Below are 19,166 nucleotides of genomic sequence, written 5' to 3' on the forward strand. Positions count from 1 at the left end.
AGTGTACGTAAATTATGACAACAATGCTTGTACGATATGATTTACTTTTAATTGTCTCAAATCCGTGTACGTCTGTCCACAGCCAACGAAAAGGATGGGTTGACCAGTGACATATGTCATTGATAGGGCCGCTCCGACTTTATCATCCTGTGGTATTGACCATTAGCACCTGTATCATTCGAAAGATTCAGATTACTCACTATAGTATCAAACTTAGTCAGGATGATCCCATCGATCCCCTCTTCTTCTGCACACCTCCAGCACTGGAGAAGTCCTTGAGTGAACGATCAAATTTACTTAACTGGTCGACCGCCTCATTCCCGACCAATGCTTCTCCTACAAAGATGATCTTGTCAGGGTTATTCACCGCAACAAGTTTCGCAAGGGCTCTCATCAACGGTTCATTATCCTGCATTCGACCGGCAGTGTCGATGAGAACGACGTCAAATCGGTTTTCTTTGGCTAATCAAGATATTGATGAGCGACTGGAGTTGATTTTGAAAATGTGAAATTGAATCACCTACCATACGATAAAGCATCCTTTGCAATACCAGCCGCATCTTTCCCATAACCTCTTTCGAACAACTCAATCTTCTTCGATCCTCCTTCATCTATACCCATTTCTTGACCTAAAGCACCCAGATTCCTAACATGGACACGTAGTTGTTCTACAGCACCACTTCTGAATGTATCACACGCGGCGATCAAAACTCTAAGGCCGTTTTGCAATAACCAGAAACAAACTTTGGAAAGATTGGTTGATTTACCAACACCGTTCACACCGACGAATGTGAGAGCGTAAGGATCTGGTGGCGCGTCGGGAGAAGCGAGTGATGAAGCTTGACGCTTTCGCTGGATCTCCAACAAAATATCGGTAGATGTTTTAGGTGTGAGAACTCGTGTTAATGATACTGAAAGAGCATTCTGCACTTCGGATTTGACACCTAGAGGAACAATTGTCAGAGGAATTCGCCAGCAGTGAAATGACCATGACTCACTATTCAACCCCCCAAGCTTCTTTCCAACCAATGCCGCACCAACACTCTCACACATCTTCTCAGATATATCCTTTGCTACATTCTTACTCATCAGATGTCTCTCCATTTCAACCAAAACAGGTTTCAAATCCTCCTGAGTCAATGTCTTCTTTCCAGTCAATCTTGAAAACATATTACTCCATGTAATACTCTCTGTACTGTCCTCCTCGGTATCGGTCTTGGGCGTAATAGCAAGTTGACCTGTCCGTCTGGACAAGATATCCTCCTCGCTTGGTAAGCCACTTTCGTTGCCCCGTTTATGATCCCAATCCGCAACCTCATAAGCACCTGAAGAGTTCCTCGTGCCCAAGGCATCATTAGACACCAAGCCTTCGGTATCGACCTGGGCATTGGTATCGGCCGGAGCGGAGAAATCCAAAGCAGCCATATCATCTGCACTGACTTTTGAATCTCCCCATTTCCGCATCAATTTGGCCGTAGCGTTATTGTTATTGGGAGTTTTACGGGATGGCGAAGGTGATGGCGAGGGGCTAAAGTTTTGATCAGTACCTTTTGACGATGTCCTGCAATAGATTACTCACCCTTCACCTCTACCACCCCTGCTTCCTTTAGCTCTACCGCCCTTCATCTTACTTTTCAGAGCTTGCACATTCTTGGCGATTTCTTCGGCTGTGACTGGGGTATTTTCGTTGTCAGACAATGCTGGAGCTATAGGAAGACGTCAGCAGCATATCTGGCTAAGGTTTTCAGCTACTTGACCCACTTGATGCATCCGAAGCGGCATTCAGCTGAGCCTGTCTATGAAGGTTGACAGGAGTTCGAGTCGGTTTTCGAGACTATACTCATCCAGTCAATCATGTTCCAGCTTGGCGGGACAAGACCACTCACACCTTCCAGACTCTTCAAACATCTATCGAATATAGCAGCCCATCGTTCCTCGTCGATCTTCTGTTCCAGCACTCTCAGTGCAGTCGTAGATGCAGACGACAACGCAAGAGTTCCCGCTGTGAGCGAGTCGATAAGGGACTGAAGATAAGGTTGGAACAGCGCAATGAAAAGTTGTTTGGTTCGTTGAAGGAGTTCCGGTATATATGTTAGAGGTAGAAGGGCGGGGAAGACGACCTAAAAAAAATCTCGTTAAAATAAGCAATCAACAAGCCTCCGCTGATGATAGACATAGACGTACCACAAAGACCAATCCCAGGCCATTCTCCATTGTCCACCTGACACTATATCCATCTTTCTCAAACGCTTCGTCCTCATTCCTGGCCTTCCTGTCGATGAATGCCTCCTTGATCAATGCATTGACTGGGGATGCTGCTGTCTTTGCTAGAGCTTCGAAGGTTGGAGTGAATGAACGAGACCAAAGGATGAGGCCGTCTGTAGGACTTAAGATTAGTATTGGGTAATGAGCTGGAAGTGGTTGAAACGGGTGGACTGACTCTGATGGGAGATTGAGACGTGGTCCAACATTGGGAGAATGGTTTTCGAGCGGGAAAGGATCTGTTGATTTGATGAGAGTAACAAGATGGGTTATCACCTCAACAAAAGTCAAGATGGCATGGCATGTTCGAGATTCGATGTCGGGAATGGGAAGGTGACATACCGTAAATTGTAGTCCACTACAAGTTCAGTTGTAATGATCAACGGGGTAGATTAGGAATATTTCTAATCCAGGCCAACACGTGACTCGCCGTCAACATTAACTGTTTTGTTTTGTTGGAGAGTTGAGACGAAAACATGAACGAGCATAACAGTCATTTTACATTCCTCTTGTATGCATGTAATTCCATCTTCTATACATAGGACAACTGATATACCACCCCAGCCTTTAATTTTCTCTCTCCCTGATCCATCACAGAGACGCCCACGATGCCTCCAAGGAAAGCAAGTGGGTCGCGTCAACGGGCGACTGCAAACGCGTTGCCCATTCCAGCTCAATACCCAGGATTGATAGATGGCAAGGGGATGAATGAAGCACAGTGGCAAGCGTGCAAGGAGATGTTGGAGAACGTTTACAAAGCCAAGGATGGAAGGTCAGTCGCGTGAAGTGATTCACATGCATGTCAGTGACTGACTTGTAACGACGTAGCCGGAGGATGAGTGATATCTTTCGCGATTTACCCGACAAAGAAGAATACGAAGATTACTATCAAGCTATCCCAGAACCAGAATGTTTAGATAATATATCAGTGAGTCTCATATCCCTATACCCTCTATGCCCTGTACTTATGACAATGATAGACCCACCTTGGAATGCAAACCTACGCAAACCCAGAGGCTTTCTTCAAACAGCTACACTTGGTCTTCCTGAACGCCAAACACTGTCGGTCACTTTATGATCTATCTTGGCGTGTGCTATTTGAGCTGACTTCATCATTTATCCCTAGATAATGAGGAGGAATCCTTGTTATACGCCGATGCTAAACAACTAGAGGTGAGTTATCCTGCTGCAAAAATCTCACTCAACCAGCTGACGTGAATAAAATAACAGGACCAGATACATAACGAATGGAAGGCTCGAGCCGAAGCAGGAATATTCACCAATCCAGATCCATATCACAGTAGTCCGGTGAAACCAGGTCGAAAGAAAAGAGGTGGTTCTTCTATACCCTCCAAATCAGCTACACCACTACCAGAAACCAAGTCTACCCAAATGACTGAGCCTAAACCAGTCACCCCCGCTCCTGATCTCCCACCAATCCCAGAAGTCAAGACTGCTGCACCTTCGCCCACTCCAGCTCCAGCTCCAGCTCCAGCTCCAGCTCCGGTACCACCCCCTACAATCCAAGCGAATACGCCAATTCGAACACCCCTTCCCCGGAACCTCTCTCAGCCTCCACCCGCACCTGCATCACCCACACCTTCAGAAACCGGTCGTCAGTCTCAAGCCGAAAAGGATAGACATGTTGTAGCTGCTCTTGATGCTCGTCTTCCAAGATGGCCAGGTCCTCAGGCTGTCCTACCAGGTGATACTGCCATTGGAGGGATACAAGGTTATGGGTGGTTTGGGGAAGGTGCTCCGGATTACGATAGAAGTACGGGTGATTCTGCAATGTGGCCTCATCGTATACGTGCTGTCATAGAAGCTATCATCGGGTACAGAGATCAGAAGTGGGTTCACAAAGAAAGTGATGAGATCATTCGCTGACTTCCTACACAGTGGTCAACGACTTGGCGAAGTGCTCGATTACCTTCCTGCTATCGCTGATATTCCTTTCCTATCTTTTGACGTAAGTGTTCACTCATTATTCTCAACCCTTTGACTGACATTTTCTCAGACTCCGGTATCATTCGCTGCCATTCAAGGCATGGCGAAAGCCAACCGTTATGATACCCTTCGTTCGTTCGATATGGATATGACGAAATTGTTCGAAAAGGCCAGACGATACTATCATGATGGTTCGGTCGAATACGGCAAAGTCCTTGTTCTCCAGCGGTTATACAATGCACTTACAGCTGTGTACCCTATGCCATTGCCCGGATCGGGGATACCAGCACCTTCAGCCACTCTTTTCGCATCTCTACCTGCTGGACCAGGCAATGCACGATCGATGCATGAAACCGCTCAAGATTTGAAAGCTGGAGTGACGGAAGATCAAGTGGGTTATGGAATCACGACTTTCAGAGTCGGTACGAAAGACAGACACTTCACTCCTGAAGCCAGACATAAAGGACAGGCGTATCGTATGGGTAAGTCGTACTGTAGTATGATTGTGCTGACGGTCAGGTGATTATGTACATCTCATCAATCCCGATGACGCAACGAGACCGATCATTGGACAAATCTTCAAGACATTCGTCCCTACGAAAGGATACAGAACTCATCATGTCACCGTTTGCTGGTATTTCCGACCTGAACAAGTGAGTCACCGGCGCTGTCGCCTGTTCCGCTTTATGCTGACCTTTCCTGCAGACCGTCCATACACCGGACAAGATGTTCTTCGAACGGGAAGTGTTTAAGACGGGTCATTTCTGTGATCATCCTGTAGAAGATATCCTCGAAAAGATCTCTGTTCAATTCTACGTCAAGTACATTCGAGGTCGACCTCGATCAGGAGAATACTATCCAGGATGGCCAAGCTGTAGGTGGAACCATGAATTGCAGAGTCTTCCCTAACGCCCTTGTAGATGTCTGCCATTCTAGATTCAACGATAGAGAACACTACATGGTCAGGATCAAGAATTGGAACAGCTGTATACCCGATGTAAGTTTACCGCCAACAAATCGGTGTGCACGGCTAATTTGATCATCTAGGAACTACGTCAATCCGAATTCATGTCTGTGATCTCGTACGAGCGAAACATCGAAATACCCATGGTCAAATCACCCTTCCTACGAGGTATACAAGGACCTGGATTCTTCGGCGAACCCAAAAAGATCTTAGCAGGTGACGATGATGGGGATGATGACGATGAGAAGGACAGGGAGCGAGACAAACCTCGAAGACGAGAAAGGAACAAGAGGGAAGTTCAACCTCCTCCTCCTGCTATCAATATACCGCCTCAACATTCCCCTCTCCCCACTTTCACGCCTACTCCAGCTCCTGTTCAAGCTCCAACTCCTTCACCTGGCCCATCCAGACCCCCAGCAGCTCCGACACCCACTCCTACGACTCATGCCCAGCCTATACATCGACCACCGATGCCACCATCGCAATCCTCCTCTACTGGTCCGCCATACCTATACCCTAATCGCACGGTCGCAGCTGTAATGGGTGGATCACAGGCCATGGATCAGGCAGCCGTGAAAGAGATTCTTCCTCCTGAGACTGGTAAGCTGACTATTAGCATTTATCAAAACTACGCTGACAGGTCATATAGCTCGACTATTTGAGAGAGATGCTCGTGGGCATGTGCTCTGGTACTCTGGCCCTCCTTTGGCACCTGGTTCCATCCCTATTCCAACTCAGCAGCCTCACTCGTTGGAGTATCTCGAGTATGTGACGAAAAGGAAGAAAGGCGAAGATTTCATTCCGAAGAAACGAGCGAGGCAGATGAAAGAAATGGACGATAAGACTAAACTCAGTGCCGAGAACAATGAGTTGTGGTGGGCGGAGGGTCATACTCAGGAGGAAGTGGAGAATATACTGAGATCTATCATCGAGTCAGCATAGTCCTATACATACCTCGCATGTATAAACTGTTGAAGCAGAATGCCAAGGAAGGGATTTAAGTTGCAACCCCAATATAGATCTAGGTGTTTGTTGTGTGCCACGTGGTTGACTGTTTCAGTGGTTAGACACATGTACGTCATATGTTTTTTTTTGTTTTGTCAATTGCCGCTGGGTTGTACTCGTACAGCAGTATGGTTTATATGGTTTGGGAATTTATCCATGATGATTGTTTTGATCTTCTGAATACAAACGATACAAGACAATAGAAGAAGAGCTATCGTCCATCCGGAGAAAGTGAACCAAGATATATAACACAGATCACCAACTTGATATATAGACCATTCGCCACCGCGTAGCCTTCACGTTGAACCAAGTGTCAAAGCTGTAATCACCAAGATGTCCGCTATCGCCTCCAAAGCCGTCACTGTGCGTTGACCTATACTCTCTTCCTACACTTATCATGGCGTCGACTATGTCGAAATAACAATCTCTCAATGCTTTACCATGTTTCTCTGGCTGATCGTTTATGTCTTTACTTCTGCGCAGAAAATCCTCAAGAATAGGGTATCTCAACAAGCCCCACCTGATCCTCATATTGAGATTATCGTAGATGCCAAGGGAAAGACGAAAAAGGTCGTGGTGAGTAATCATAGGATGGCTTGTAAAGAAGTACCGTCTGATCCTTGGGAGATCCTACAGCGTCCTTTACCCGAAGGTCTCTCAAAACGAGATAAGAAAGCGTTAAAGAAGATCCGTAGAAGAGCTCATTATTTGGATAAAGGTATGAATCTTTGCGGATTTAGAGTGGGATGGACATTCTTCATTGGTAAGTTCACTCATCTCATCTCATCACTCCACGACAGCTTTGCTGACATGTGATATTCTGTATAGGTATCATACCCGGTGCAGGTGATGTGGTGGATGCTGGACTCAATTACTTCCTCATCGTCAGACCATCTAAGAAACTTGATATCCCTCAAAGTCTCCTGAGTAAGATGTTGGTGAATAATGCGATTTCCGCTGGATTAGGGTGAGTCAGCTCATGATAGATCTCTCTCCGCTTGGTAGACTGACAGAAGATGTTCTCAGATTTATTCCAATCGCAGGTGATATCTTCCTAGCAGCTTGGAAAGCAAATTCTCGAAATGCTCATCTGTGAGTATCACTTCAAAAATCCACTATCGCTCTAGAATCATGCTAATTTCGCGTTACCCTTTTGACACAGTCTCGAAGAATTCCTCAAGATCCGAGGTCAAGAGCTTCTCGCAGCCCAAGGTCAAGGCCCAAGTGCGATCCAGGCTAGCGAAGCTGCCGCTCACGGTGTTTCACCCGAAGCACTCAGACCATTGTTCTCACCTGGCGCAGGAATGAACGAGGATATTGAGACTGGACAAGCTCATAAAGTCAAAGCGAAACCGGCCAGAGCGTAGATGCAGCAGTAATCGGGAGTATACCAGTTGCGAGTAGATGAGGTATAAGGAATAGACAAAAGGGATAGTATTTAATGACAGAAGGGGGTTCAAAGGTAATATTTCACTTCATGTTGTATATAGTCATTTCTGTAGAATTCACAAGTATCATACACGTACAAAATATCAGTCTAATGCATGGATGTTCCGATACATCCACGGAGTAATGCCCTGCTAGATCACTCGACTAGAATACACCCTCATTGAAATCCATCGCTACCACATCAAGAGTCTCCCATTCACCGCCGGCTTTATTCTATCATGATTGTGAGAGATCAGTTGATATCGCATCATTCATAAAACAAGAACCCACCTTGAACTCCTCGTGAACCGGATCTTTGTCGAGATAATACGCTAAATCATCTTCGTTCTACCCAAATTCATATATCAGTACTCAATCCTCAATGCGTAATGTCTCAAGCGATTTTACAACTGACCTCGAACTCCATGACGAAGCAAACTTGCATACCCCTATCTTTACCTTCCGTGCTCATTTGTCTTCCACCTCGGGCGATCTGTATATATGGCTGACCGCTGACTGGATGTAGACATGATTGAGGAAGAGCAAGGAAAGCTTCACGGAGAGCTTGAAGGCCCGTAGCTGATCGGGTCTTGAAAGCGACTGAACGTTGGTGGACCGTCAGTCCCTTCCTATCACAGTCAAAATTCAATGCTCACCGATATGATAGACGACCATCTTGATGTTTTGCTCTAAATCAGATATATATCAGTAGTAGGAAGTCTACTTGTATGCTTACGGATCAATATATACGGTGCGATCGGAGTAAACACGGGCATCGTCCTCGAGGAGCGGGTGGAGGTGTTCAAGCCCAACGTCATTTCATTGTCAATATCTTTCGTTTGTCCTTTACTTACCACTACCTAGGGTACGATCATGAACAAGCTACTCAAGAGGGCACACTATGTGCCCGCTGTGGTACTGCTGGCTTATGTTGCTCTCTTGGCGTTGATGACTATCCCAGCAATTCAACGAGAGTAGGTCTTTGTGCAATCTTCAGTCAACGCGCATGCTAAGGATCACTTCAAAGGTTCCTTTTCTTACATCATGTACCGATACCTTTGCTTCCTGATTTCGATAGCCCAGAAAAGTATGGACTAGGGCGTGAGTGCTCTATCATCAATGAAGCTCGCATGGATCATCTCGGCTGATAGGTATGCACTCTTCGTCAGCATTCAAGACTAGGAATTTACGATTGAACACATCGGACGGAGTTGAAATCGGAGCATGGCACGTTTTGTGAGTTGCACTCGATTATAGTTTCACATAGAGACGCAGCTGAGTACGTTTGTCAGACCGCGAAGTGTGTATCAATCCTTGAACTCATTCCCTCCAGATTCTCTACCTGGGGATGAGCTGTTCGAGCATGCTTTTGTCCAACGCCCAACGATACTATACTTTCATGGCAATGTGCGTTTACATCAACGCACCTCCTTGTGACCTGCTTTTTGCCTCTGATTTATCTGAATTTTAGGCAGGTACCAGGGCGGTCTCACATCGTGTCCGAAGCTATTCAGCTTTCTCGACTAATCTCGACTGGTGTGTAATGTCTTCTTTCAATTTGACCATAGCTAATCCCAAGATGACTTAGTAACGTGCTGGTGATAGACTATAGAGGATTTGGCGATTCCACTGGTAGACCCACAGAAGAAGGATTGATCATCGATGCGAGAACAGCTTATAATTACGTTGCGAACTCCCTCGGGAAAGCTGGATTGACAAAGGATGAAATCCAAGATATGATCATTCTCGCTGGACAGAGTTTGGGTACAGGGGTTGTATCGGGTCTAGCGGGGCAACTGGCGTCGGAAGGTGAGTGCATTAGTCTTGATGACTTGTATATCCGTGTTTGGAGCTGACTTCGTTGAGATATTAAAGGTATAAAACCAAGAGCTCTGGTTCTTATAGCTCCTTTTTCTTCTGTCACCGAACTCATCGTCAGGTAAATTGACGTTCCACCCTGAAATAGACGCACCTCATTGACTTGAGGTCTTAGTTATCGCTTGTTAAAGGTCATACCTCTTCTTGGACCACTTGCTATCTTTCCTGCAGCTCAACGTGGGTCTGATCTATTTCATAATAAGTCAAAGCCTGAGTGACGAAGCTGCATCATAGGTTTCTTCCAAACATTCTTGCTACATCCATTCAACTCTGTCAAGGCCTTAGAGGTGAGTCTCATAGCCGTACTTTGAACCCACACAATATCACAACGACTTTCATCTAGATCGCCTAAGGCTCACCAGACTGTGAATTACTCAGCAAACCTCCTCTCCCACCTTACTCCTCCATGCAATCAACGATAACACCATCCCATACTCCCATTCCGCCCGACTATTCTCATCTCTCCTTCACTCTGCATCTTTGACCGAGGGATTTGTTCATGAGACAAGCTATAAAGGATGGGGTACTGTACGATCGATCGATAGAGGTGAAAAGGGAGAAGTGATATGGTGGGAAGGTCAAAATGGAGGGCATGATAATTTGGGTTGGGCGGAAGGGACTATAGATTTGATTGCTCGTGTAGCTAAATTATAGATATAGAGTATAGAATCATTAGATACTAGATACCTTCTTTCTTCGCCTCATGTATTGTACATGATCTCATATAATTATTGGAAGCAGACAAGTGTAATGAATGCTACTGATGCCCTTCATCATGGCAAACTACGCACATATCAGGGATATAATGTCGGATCGGATCCACCTGGCGGAAATTTGAGTTTCGCCAAAAGTACAGCGTCTCTATTTTCATGGTATCACATTAATTATTAGCCGAAGGATCTCTTAAAAATCGCAAATGATACTCACACCGAAGTTGATGAGCACCTAGAGACCTTACAGGAATACTTCAATTCGTGCTCATCCAATTGAGACCCTTTGCGTTCTTGAGAACCTTTACCTGATGACTGAGACGATCCTTCAAGACCTAACGCCGATTTGGAAGCTTTCGAATGATCGACAGGCGGTTCACGATTGACTGTCCAGGTTCCCCATGGTTCACCATCGGTACGGTACGAGGAGGCGTGCACGTTGAACGTCAAAGTTGTCCTAGGTGTAAAGTTGGATATAACCATTGCGTAATTTCTAGCAGTGAGCGTGCCAACGACCTAGATTACTAAAATTTTGAGCAGCTGTATCTTTCTCCACCGGGAATACGACTGACTATGATGACATCCTCTTTGGTGATTTGATGTTGGTCGCCGAATTCTTGTAAGATCCAATGGATGTTAGCAGTAAGGTATGACCTAGCTTCCGCTAGGGATTTGTATATTTCGAAAGTACCGTCTTCGACTATAAGAGCTGCTTGTTTCATTCCAGGCTTGAGTGAGAACGGTATGCGTCTACTGACCGCTTTCCTAAGACATAGTCAGTCATCATAGAAAGCAGTCAACTCACTGTGAGCTCTCTCCCGTCGGCTTGATGAAATTTGTCAAAGCAGCTACCATGTCTAAGCCCTTCTCTGTAGTCCCTCGGGGATTCACTGCCACCCTGGTGGTATGTAGAGAGCTGAACTCATCCAAATATGGCATTGGCGGAAGGGTTTTTACGCCTACAGGAGGAATGTGAGCGTCCATCAGATGGACGAACTGGCCGTGGCGGATATAACCTATACTGCCTAGAGGTACAGGTGACGGGAACCATAAAGCGATAGATAAACGATCATCAAATCCATGTGAGAGGTAGTGTCGGTAATGCCTTTCTGCGCGATCTGATTCGAACGATGGTTGTGTCTCCAGATGAGCGGGTATCGAGGCGATCGAGCCTGAAGAGCTGGACATGTCCTCGTTGTAATCGAGTAGAGGAAGTGCACTGGTGGCAGGCGAAATGGCTCTGGTAGTATGGGATTAGCCATTTTAACCATTATGTCAACTGTTTGGTGACTTACTGCTGCTCATTTAGTGCTCCACCCTCGCTAGCGGTGGTATAGGAGGTCTCGGTGGTCTCGGACGATGACACTTCACGAACATCAGCTTTTTATTACTGTCTTAGAAGCAATACTACTTACCAGTCACATGTGTATGCTGCCTTTCGGGCTCCTTGGCAGGTGTATAGATCGTTGATAGTTGTTCAACCACTACTTCGAATGTAGGTCTATCTTTCGGATTCTGAGCCCAGCATTTGGTCAGAAGATGCCACAAGCTATCTTCGACACCAGAGGGACGAGCTGGACGAGCGCCGTCTAGAAATGTATTAGCTTTATGTTCTCGCATGAGAGGAGAGGAACTGACTTTTGATATTCTTCCTTACGATACTATCATCCACATACCCAAAAGGCACCGATCCCGTCAACACTTCGTACACTGCCATACTCCAAGAGTAAACATCATTCTCTCTCGTAAGTAGACCGCCAGCCAATCTCTCTGGGCTCTGCCATCTCATTGTTCCCGCTACTGAGCTTGGTTGATCCGCAAATTCGTGAGACTTGGTTGTATAATCCATCTTGAGCTGACTGAGACCAAAGTCGCAGATGATTGCATGTCCGTCGTCGTTGACGAGCACGTTTGAAGCTTTGAAGTCACCATGAATGATATCCCTAGAATGTAAATACTCCATCCCCTGAGCCATCTCACAGATTAGAGCCAACTTGTTGGCTTCTCGACCCGCTGGAGATGAGAGGTAGTTGAGTACGTTTCCATTCCTCACTGGTGTGATGCTATCAGCCCATGTCCTTCGTTCATTTCACGAGTACTTTACTCACTGAAAGGGCTGACAAGGAACCATGGTGGTGGTCCAGTAGTACTCGAAGCTCCGTAAAATCGCAAAACCCGATCACTCTTGAGCCTGCGCCAGACCTCTACTTCTTTGACAAAGAGCTATGAAGGCGTTAGCTGAGATATCCGCTATCAATTTCCGGAATTTATCACTTACCTTCCTATCTGCCATTGGTGTGAGTTCCTTAATAGCCACATCAAGACCTTGCCAATGACCTCTCCAAATGATGGAAAAGTATCCCGAGCTATGCGAGAACACAATTAATTTCTTATCTCATTCGGCACCAAAAGATAGTCTACTTACTTGATTCTCTCGTCATGAGTGATCTTCTCGTCATGCGATATTTCCAAATTGGTGATAGTCCACTGAAGCAGAATTAGCGAAACTCAATGAACACACCCATTTGACTTACATCCGGGACCTCACCTCCGTCACTATCGCTAGTTCGTCGCAGTACCTATTTGATGATCATCAGCGATGACTGGATGATGTAACTGATCGTTTGCTCACATCAAGCGCTTTCTCGAAGAACTCCCTATGGGGACCCTTCTCCCCGGGAGATTGCGAGCCCGACTCCCACACTGATCTAAGAGGTGGTGTACCTTCCTTCCATTGGCCGGATCTTCGACTCCTCGAGCCCACATCTGTCATACCACTGGATGAAGAAGAGATAGAGGCGACATTATCTCTGCCTTCCAATGCTCTCCAATGAGCGGGAACCGCGGTGTGGGGCAATGTGATGGAAGTTGGTGGGATTATGGGGCTTTCGATTGCCATATAAGACGACGCTTCGAACCCGCCCAAAGGTGATGTCGGGTGATGGGTGTTATATTCGGCTTGTTGGAAGATGAGCATCTGATCGAGCGATCTTTGCAGAGTCTTTATAGCTTCTTGTTGCGCCTCACCTAGACGAAGAAATGATATCAGTTGTTGTGAGGAAGTTCCAGCACTCACTTCTGAGTGCAAGCGCTGCAAGCATCTTTTGATCACTCTCTCTGGCCTCATCCAGCTTCTGCAGGAGGATTTGCATATCGTTATCATGATCCACCTTTGACTGCTCTTCCCAGGCCGCAGTAGATATTTGAGCTTGTAGCTGTAATCAATCTTTTAGTAAGTGCCCCAGATAGAAAGATAGACTCACCTGAAAGATCTTGACAAAATCTTCGAGATCCTCGGTAGCAACGGCAATTTGCCTGGTAGTCTCGTCCGAATGCAAGTAGAGTTTCAGAAAGGACCGTTCGGAAAGTCTAACGAGAAATCGGTTGTTGTCATGCAAATGACTGAAGTGTGGATATTAGCTGTAGCGGACGAGACAAAATTCGACCATGGCTTACATTAAGAGCTGATTGATGTGATTGATCATGACGGTTGGTACAACACCTTTATGTTGAATGATAGCCTGTTCAACCGCTTCTAGCACTGTAGCAGATCTCTCGACCTATAGACGGTTTAGCTTCTAACCATTTTTTTTTTCTTGGAAACAGACAAAAAACTCACCAAACGAAGCGCAGCTACCCTTCCGATTGAGATATTTTCCGCCGAAACTACCATTCCAAGTACAACTGCCACCGCTTCACCCACCCCTGGCATCCATGCCGCTGCACCTGCAGCCAGTCCAGCGGCGATACCCTTGAGTACGAGAGTTGTAGTGTTGAGAGTATCGACCCTTCTTTGGGCGTTGATGACAGCTTGATGGAAGAGGTTGGATGAGTCGACCGAACTTGATTTTGAAGATGGAAGAGCTTTTCCCATCATACCGACTTGAAGACCAGGTATGGCTGGTACAGGTTTAGCTGAGAGGTTCTGAGGATGAGTCGAAACTTTGATGATGCCCTTTTCTGCGACTGGCTGAACTGGCGAAGTAAGCCTAGCGGTGGTATCACTTTTCGCATCGTCATCACCAGTCGAAGTTGAACCGGCCGATATATTTGATTTCTTCTTGGATCCTAAACCGGAAAGGAACTCTTTCATCTTGTTTGAACTCTTCTCATCTTTGCTTTTCTCGGATGAAGTAGGTGATTTGGGTCGTTTGAGTATGTCGAGGGAAATCTTCGATTTTGATTTATCACTCACCGAAGGAGAGGTTGTGTCCTTTGGAGGGACAGGAGGTGGCGAGGGCATTATGTGATTGGTGATTGTCGGTTACGAGGATGAAGAAGAAGGGGAAAGGAAGATGTGTAAGAGGCAAGACAAGCGTGAGGGGTGGCAAATGATGGAAAGTTTTGAGAGAGAGAGAGAGAGAGAGAGAGAGAGGAAATCTAGTCGATGTGATCAGGGGTAAGGGTAGATAAGATTAAAGTGTTGTCGAGTGCTACGAGTATGAGTCGCGTATAGTTGACTGTACTCCTGCTGGTATTGCCGAGGTAAGCCCATATGGGTTGATAGTACTCGTAGTAGTCTGTTTAGCCCACTTATCTGTACTGAGATGCTTGTGTCTGATTCCTACTCGTATGTTACTTTGACATGGTATCTTTGATGGTTGCAGAGTTCATCCCTTCCTTTGATTACATCAGTGGTGTGTCTGTGTGTCAGTTGGTATCACCGTGTGTCAATGTCAAAGCGCGCAGCCGTAGGTCTGGGAGTGGACCATCATTCGAGCTCAGTCCGACACAGCTTTCTCCATCGATGCTCACCAATCCTCTCTCCATCCCTGTACTACTTACTTGTACCCCCGCCTTGATGTTCACCCACATCGATCTTGGACTGAAGGGCTGCTCGAATGACTGGGAGAAGTAAAGTCATCAGGCAACACAACAGCCGATATGACGATCACTCCGGATCAGATTGAGCGGAATAACCGGAGTCAGATCGACGTGGCACAATGGCGAACTGCTACAGGTATAGTTGACTGGTACAGTTCCCTGATTACCCTGTACATCTGATGGTGATGCAAGATTGAGCAGTGCTGTCAATATGTCAGCATACCCCCTCGGCCGAGACCGAGAAGATGAGGTCACTCTCGTACTATTCTTCTTACAATGGATGGTCTGCTCTTCTCTTCTCAACCACCTTTGAGCCGAGCTTCCCTTTGATGTGGCCTTCCGTTCAAGCGCTAGGGGTAGCTGTTACAGTAGCCATGTCGCCTGCCTTCGCATCCCAGAAGCTGTACATATATATACACATGTTCCTCTTCCTTAGCTATCTTCACATATCCTTATGAAGTTTCGATCAACCGATAGCAGAATGCTCGATACCCTTCCGGTCATAGAAAAGGTGGTTGACACATCGCCTTCAAGCTTCACAAGTATTTCGACAGACCATGAACGGTCCCCATGGCCAACTGATTTGACCGAATCAGCCGAAGGAATTCAGCCCGAGGTGTCCACTACAAGGCCTCAACCTTTGAGTGAGAACGACCTGGCTGTTCGATTGAAGCAAGCCGCCGAAAGAAGAATCGATGACCAAGGTGATAGATTCGCTCTCCCGCAATTTCGCCAATTGTCTATGGACTCCGAATGGGCTCAAGAGCTCGCGAACACATTATCAGCTTCGCAACGGCGATTGACTGATGCTGAGACGATGGGAGATTCTGCTCGTGCTCTTCGGGATCGGCTTACTCAAATTTTCGAATATCAAGCCAAGATAAAAGAGTCTATGCAGGTCGGGGGTTTCACCGAGAATCTACCTGAAGAGGCTCTGAATTTGATTCGCAGCGGGAAGAATGGGATTTTGAAAGGTTATATCGGTGTGCACACAGGACTCTCAAGCTCGAGCAATCTTCTGATGTCGAGGACACCATCCGACTACTGAATATGGTTGACGAGTGGAAGAGGGATGGCGGGGTTCCTGAGACAGTAAAAAGGAAAGCCAGCTTCAGTCCATCAACGAAGATCCGCGAGTGTCCGATTGCTGCTGAATCATCATCAGATACTATCCATGCTGACACAGTCGCGATCCCCGACGATTCCAAGACCAAGGGTGGAACGCTCACTCTATCGGAAATCCTTGGTGGTAACAACTCTTCGTCGAGACACCCACTCGCGATCGAGCTGATGAACTACGCATCGACTGATGCTCACAAAGGTCAGAAGACCAGCGTTCGAGAGATCATCCTTTCCCTGGCGCATGATCATGAATTGACTGATTTCCGAGCAGAATGTATCGATGCGATCGATTATAGCATTGATAAAGACATGGCTTCAGAGCTCCAAAGTCTTGCGGATGACATAAAGAGGGCAACAAAACATCTCGACGAGAGACTGGGGGAAAGCCTCCGAACGGCTATTAAAGAGAATCGACCGGATTCAGTAGCTGATACCTTGAACTATGTGTCCAGTAACGTCAGATCATTACGACGCGTGGACTGTTCTGCTTTGAAAAGTGTCGGGTATAATTTGATTGAGTTGTCGAAACTTTTTCAAACGCTACAAGACCGAGCCAAGGATATGGGTATCAAGGAGTAGTAACATAAATGGCGACCATGTTCATTCAAGCTAGGAGCATTTCCATGATAGGTATGATCAGTAAAATTCGGGTTCGGACAGAGTGACAGGTGGTAGCGACATCATTCATCGATATCCATCATACAATTACATGCAGTTTAGTGATTGATACTGTGTCCGCTATTCACCACAATGTATTACTTCTTCTTTCCTTTGCCTTTACCAGCCTTTACTGGGTTTCTCTGCTTCTCACTGATCTTCTCCTCTACACCACCTTCAGACATCCAATCCAAATCTCCTGCCCCGAATGCCTCATCCTTCTTAGCTTCTACACTCGCCTGTTCTTCTTCCATCACAATACCCTCGAACCTCTTCCTGAACCTTCCTACTCTACCTTCTTCACCTTCACCTAGTCCCTTTCTCTCACTTGCGGGTGACCACAGGGGGTTATTATTTACGTCTCGAGTAAGTTTTTTGGTCGATGGAGTAGGCGCTGTCGTGTATGCCGTGAATGTTGATCCGTCCGAAAGGATGACTCGCATAGGATATGTGGGGACCATAGGTGGAGGAACGGATGGGGATGGATTCAGATGCGTTCGTGATTGCCATAACGACTGGGGTGTGGAGTGCGTGTGCTTCGCTCGGGATTGTAATATGGGTCGTAAGGAGGTCAACTTGGATGAAGAAGGACGAAAGAGTGAGGATGACATATTGCACGAAGGATACGACCAGGAGGTAAGATTTTGGATTGACTATGAGGTTTATGATTTAGGTATTCTCGACTGGTGGTTCGGTAGGATCGGTTGCTATCTCTTATCTTGGCTGATATTAAGGTGTATGGGTCGTCAGATCTGCGAAAGACGAAGAATGAACGAAGTCGACAACTGGACCTCATGAACCAACTTTTTCCGAAACTTGAGGCCCGTGCCTAACTTGCAATACCTTCTGATTGTTATGCTACATGTCTTTTGATAGGCGCGCTCACAACTAACTTTCAAAAAGTTGAAGATGAAGATGCAAGATAAACGTTTGGGCCTTTCGCTGTTGAAAGCTCAAAGTACATCAACGTCGATCCTTTGACCCATCTTCTCTCCACTGTGCCCATCCAAGCGATCATCATGTCCGTGTCCAGAACAACTCTACGCTCGTTACCATCATCGTCCTCTGTCCGATTGGGCTTACGGTCACTCTCATCTTCCGCTTCATCCCTAGATGCCAAACCGGACTCTTCAGCACCCGACTCTTCGCCTCAGGCGATCTTTCCCGATACACCTGCAGCTCCTTCCAGTGCGCTTGCGAAGAAAGGGAGACCATGGTCTGTGATGAACACCCCCAAGTTTGATTTCGACGATGCCACGTCGCTCGGGTGGATGAGGATGTTTAGGGTACAAGAAGGGGAAGGTCTGGTGCGAAAGATAGAGGAGGACAGAGAAGCTTTGAGGGGTGAGTAAAGTTCTGCCAGAAGATTTGAGCTCCTCTTTGGTACAATAGCTTATATTATTGCAACCAAGCTGCCAACAAAACTACTTTCACTCCTCCCACTTCATCAATCCGATTAACCAGTACCATTGACTTATCGTCACCATCATCCAAATTCCACACCAAAGCCGTCCTCCTCGTTCCCATCTCTTCTCTCAAACTCTCGTCTCCAGATGCTGTTCAGCGTATCAAACTCCTTGCTGGACCTCGATGGACTCCTGGTAGACCAGGGAAAGAAGAATTCTTACCTAACGGTGGTGCCATCGCACAGTCGGAGGAAGGCAAAGAAGGATGGATCAAGATAGCGGAAGAGAGGTTCGGTAATAGTCGACAGAATAGGATAGAAGTATCGAATATACTTGATCGACTGGTTCGAGCTGCCAACGTAAGTTTAGTCATATTTTGCTTTTCCAGTCTGTTAGCTGACTTGTGTGACTTAGGATCCTAAATCCCCATTGCCCGCTGATATACCCATTGATACGCGACACCTGCTTGCTCGTCATCGAAAGAAACGAAGTAGACAGAACCCCTTCTCATGGTCTGCCGATCAGACATCTCTCAAAAAGCACGAAGTGGTTGGTGGAGTGAAGGGTTTCCCGATAGAATGGATACCAGAGGGTCTGAGAGAGAAGGCGCTAAAGAAACAGTAGTATTCTGAGATGCATTGCATAGATGTACCCAGGTTCTCTACCAGTAACTGGTGAGCTGATGATGATTGTATCAACGTTTGCATACCAATCTACGGAACAAGTATCGTGGTTGTCCGCATGTCATCGTCATCTCCTCCTCTACTTGGCTCGTTGTCACTGTTGTCACCCCGGTTGCATGCCGCCGTGATGTCCGAGATCTGATGGTGATCTTGTATGCATCCTTCCAGCCTGTGTTTCATCTTCTCTCACTCTTGAAGCTAAGTTTTCCCCCACTTCGTCATGGTCTGTGTCCTCTTTTGATCGTGCATCCAGGAATATCCTTCTGTTTCACTTTGAGAT

The 19,166-nt window shown here is 46.5% G+C and overlaps 9 protein-coding genes across 9 annotated transcripts; 5 read left to right on the top strand and 4 right to left on the bottom strand.

Moving 5' to 3' along the window:
- Positions 1-12: 12 nt before the first annotated feature.
- On the bottom strand, positions 13-2,471 carry I203_100489 (uncharacterized protein; the record flags this gene model as incomplete). The annotated part of the gene is made up of 10 exons (XM_065516662.1): positions 13-147; positions 201-247; positions 298-462; positions 525-944; positions 999-1,528; positions 1,580-1,706; positions 1,762-1,834; positions 1,887-2,120; positions 2,185-2,378; positions 2,441-2,471. The coding sequence occupies 10 exons, from the start codon at positions 2,469-2,471 to the stop codon at positions 13-15; spliced, it is 1,956 nt and encodes a 651-aa protein (XP_065373480.1).
- A 399-nt stretch (positions 2,472-2,870) lies between these two features.
- Positions 2,871-6,115, top strand: I203_100490 (uncharacterized protein; the record flags this gene model as incomplete). Its single annotated transcript, XM_065516663.1, has 12 exons — positions 2,871-3,034; positions 3,091-3,190; positions 3,243-3,324; positions 3,389-3,435; positions 3,493-4,112; positions 4,162-4,231; positions 4,280-4,691; positions 4,813-4,862; positions 4,915-5,083; positions 5,130-5,206; positions 5,257-5,773; positions 5,823-6,115. 12 exons carry the CDS (start codon positions 2,871-2,873, stop codon positions 6,113-6,115), a joined length of 2,601 nt encoding a protein of 866 aa, XP_065373481.1.
- Positions 6,116-6,511: 396 nt separating this feature from the next.
- Positions 6,512-7,545, top strand: I203_100491 (uncharacterized protein; the record flags this gene model as incomplete). The annotated part of the gene is made up of 6 exons (XM_019150318.1): positions 6,512-6,541; positions 6,662-6,754; positions 6,815-6,941; positions 7,007-7,145; positions 7,205-7,270; positions 7,341-7,545. The coding sequence occupies 6 exons, from the start codon at positions 6,512-6,514 to the stop codon at positions 7,543-7,545; spliced, it is 660 nt and encodes a 219-aa protein (XP_019000284.1).
- Positions 7,546-7,771: 226 nt separating this feature from the next.
- Positions 7,772-8,281, bottom strand: I203_100492 (uncharacterized protein; the record flags this gene model as incomplete). Its single annotated transcript, XM_019150319.1, has 4 exons — positions 7,772-7,840; positions 7,898-7,954; positions 8,022-8,206; positions 8,263-8,281. The coding sequence occupies 4 exons, from the start codon at positions 8,279-8,281 to the stop codon at positions 7,772-7,774; spliced, it is 330 nt and encodes a 109-aa protein (XP_019000285.1).
- A 198-nt stretch (positions 8,282-8,479) lies between these two features.
- I203_100493 (uncharacterized protein) lies at positions 8,480-10,138 on the top strand (the record flags this gene model as incomplete). The annotated part of the gene is made up of 10 exons (XM_019150320.2): positions 8,480-8,580; positions 8,634-8,707; positions 8,776-8,842; positions 8,899-9,013; positions 9,078-9,142; positions 9,195-9,415; positions 9,482-9,545; positions 9,600-9,661; positions 9,719-9,771; positions 9,863-10,138. The coding sequence occupies 10 exons, from the start codon at positions 8,480-8,482 to the stop codon at positions 10,136-10,138; spliced, it is 1,098 nt and encodes a 365-aa protein (XP_019000286.2).
- A 140-nt stretch (positions 10,139-10,278) lies between these two features.
- Positions 10,279-14,437, bottom strand: I203_100494 (uncharacterized protein; the record flags this gene model as incomplete). Its single annotated transcript, XM_019150322.2, has 16 exons — positions 10,279-10,345; positions 10,412-10,710; positions 10,767-10,944; positions 11,000-11,434; positions 11,490-11,559; positions 11,610-11,783; positions 11,833-12,246; positions 12,303-12,417; positions 12,473-12,560; positions 12,620-12,681; positions 12,729-12,773; positions 12,827-13,221; positions 13,271-13,409; positions 13,458-13,596; positions 13,651-13,754; positions 13,814-14,437. 16 exons carry the CDS (start codon positions 14,435-14,437, stop codon positions 10,279-10,281), a joined length of 3,348 nt encoding a protein of 1,115 aa, XP_019000288.2.
- Positions 14,438-15,499: 1,062 nt separating this feature from the next.
- I203_100495 (uncharacterized protein) lies at positions 15,500-16,719 on the top strand (the record flags this gene model as incomplete). Its single annotated transcript, XM_065516664.1, has 2 exons — positions 15,500-16,001; positions 16,205-16,719. 2 exons carry the CDS (start codon positions 15,500-15,502, stop codon positions 16,717-16,719), a joined length of 1,017 nt encoding a protein of 338 aa, XP_065373482.1.
- Positions 16,720-16,895: 176 nt separating this feature from the next.
- I203_100496 (mitochondrial 54S ribosomal protein bL31m) lies at positions 16,896-17,408 on the bottom strand (the record flags this gene model as incomplete). The annotated part of the gene is made up of 1 exon (XM_019150324.1): positions 16,896-17,408. One exon carries the CDS (start codon positions 17,406-17,408, stop codon positions 16,896-16,898), a length of 513 nt encoding a protein of 170 aa, XP_019000290.1.
- Positions 17,409-17,816: 408 nt separating this feature from the next.
- On the top strand, positions 17,817-18,827 carry I203_100497 (mitochondrial 37S ribosomal protein mS35; the record flags this gene model as incomplete). The annotated part of the gene is made up of 3 exons (XM_019150325.1): positions 17,817-18,141; positions 18,210-18,562; positions 18,618-18,827. The coding sequence occupies 3 exons, from the start codon at positions 17,817-17,819 to the stop codon at positions 18,825-18,827; spliced, it is 888 nt and encodes a 295-aa protein (XP_019000291.1).
- Positions 18,828-19,166: the final 339 nt, after the last annotated feature.

Source organism: Kwoniella mangroviensis (genome assembly GCF_000507465.2).
Source record: "Kwoniella mangroviensis CBS 8507 chromosome 1 map unlocalized Ctg01, whole genome shotgun sequence".
NCBI classification, from domain to species: Eukaryota; Fungi; Basidiomycota; class Tremellomycetes; order Tremellales; family Cryptococcaceae; genus Kwoniella; species Kwoniella mangrovensis.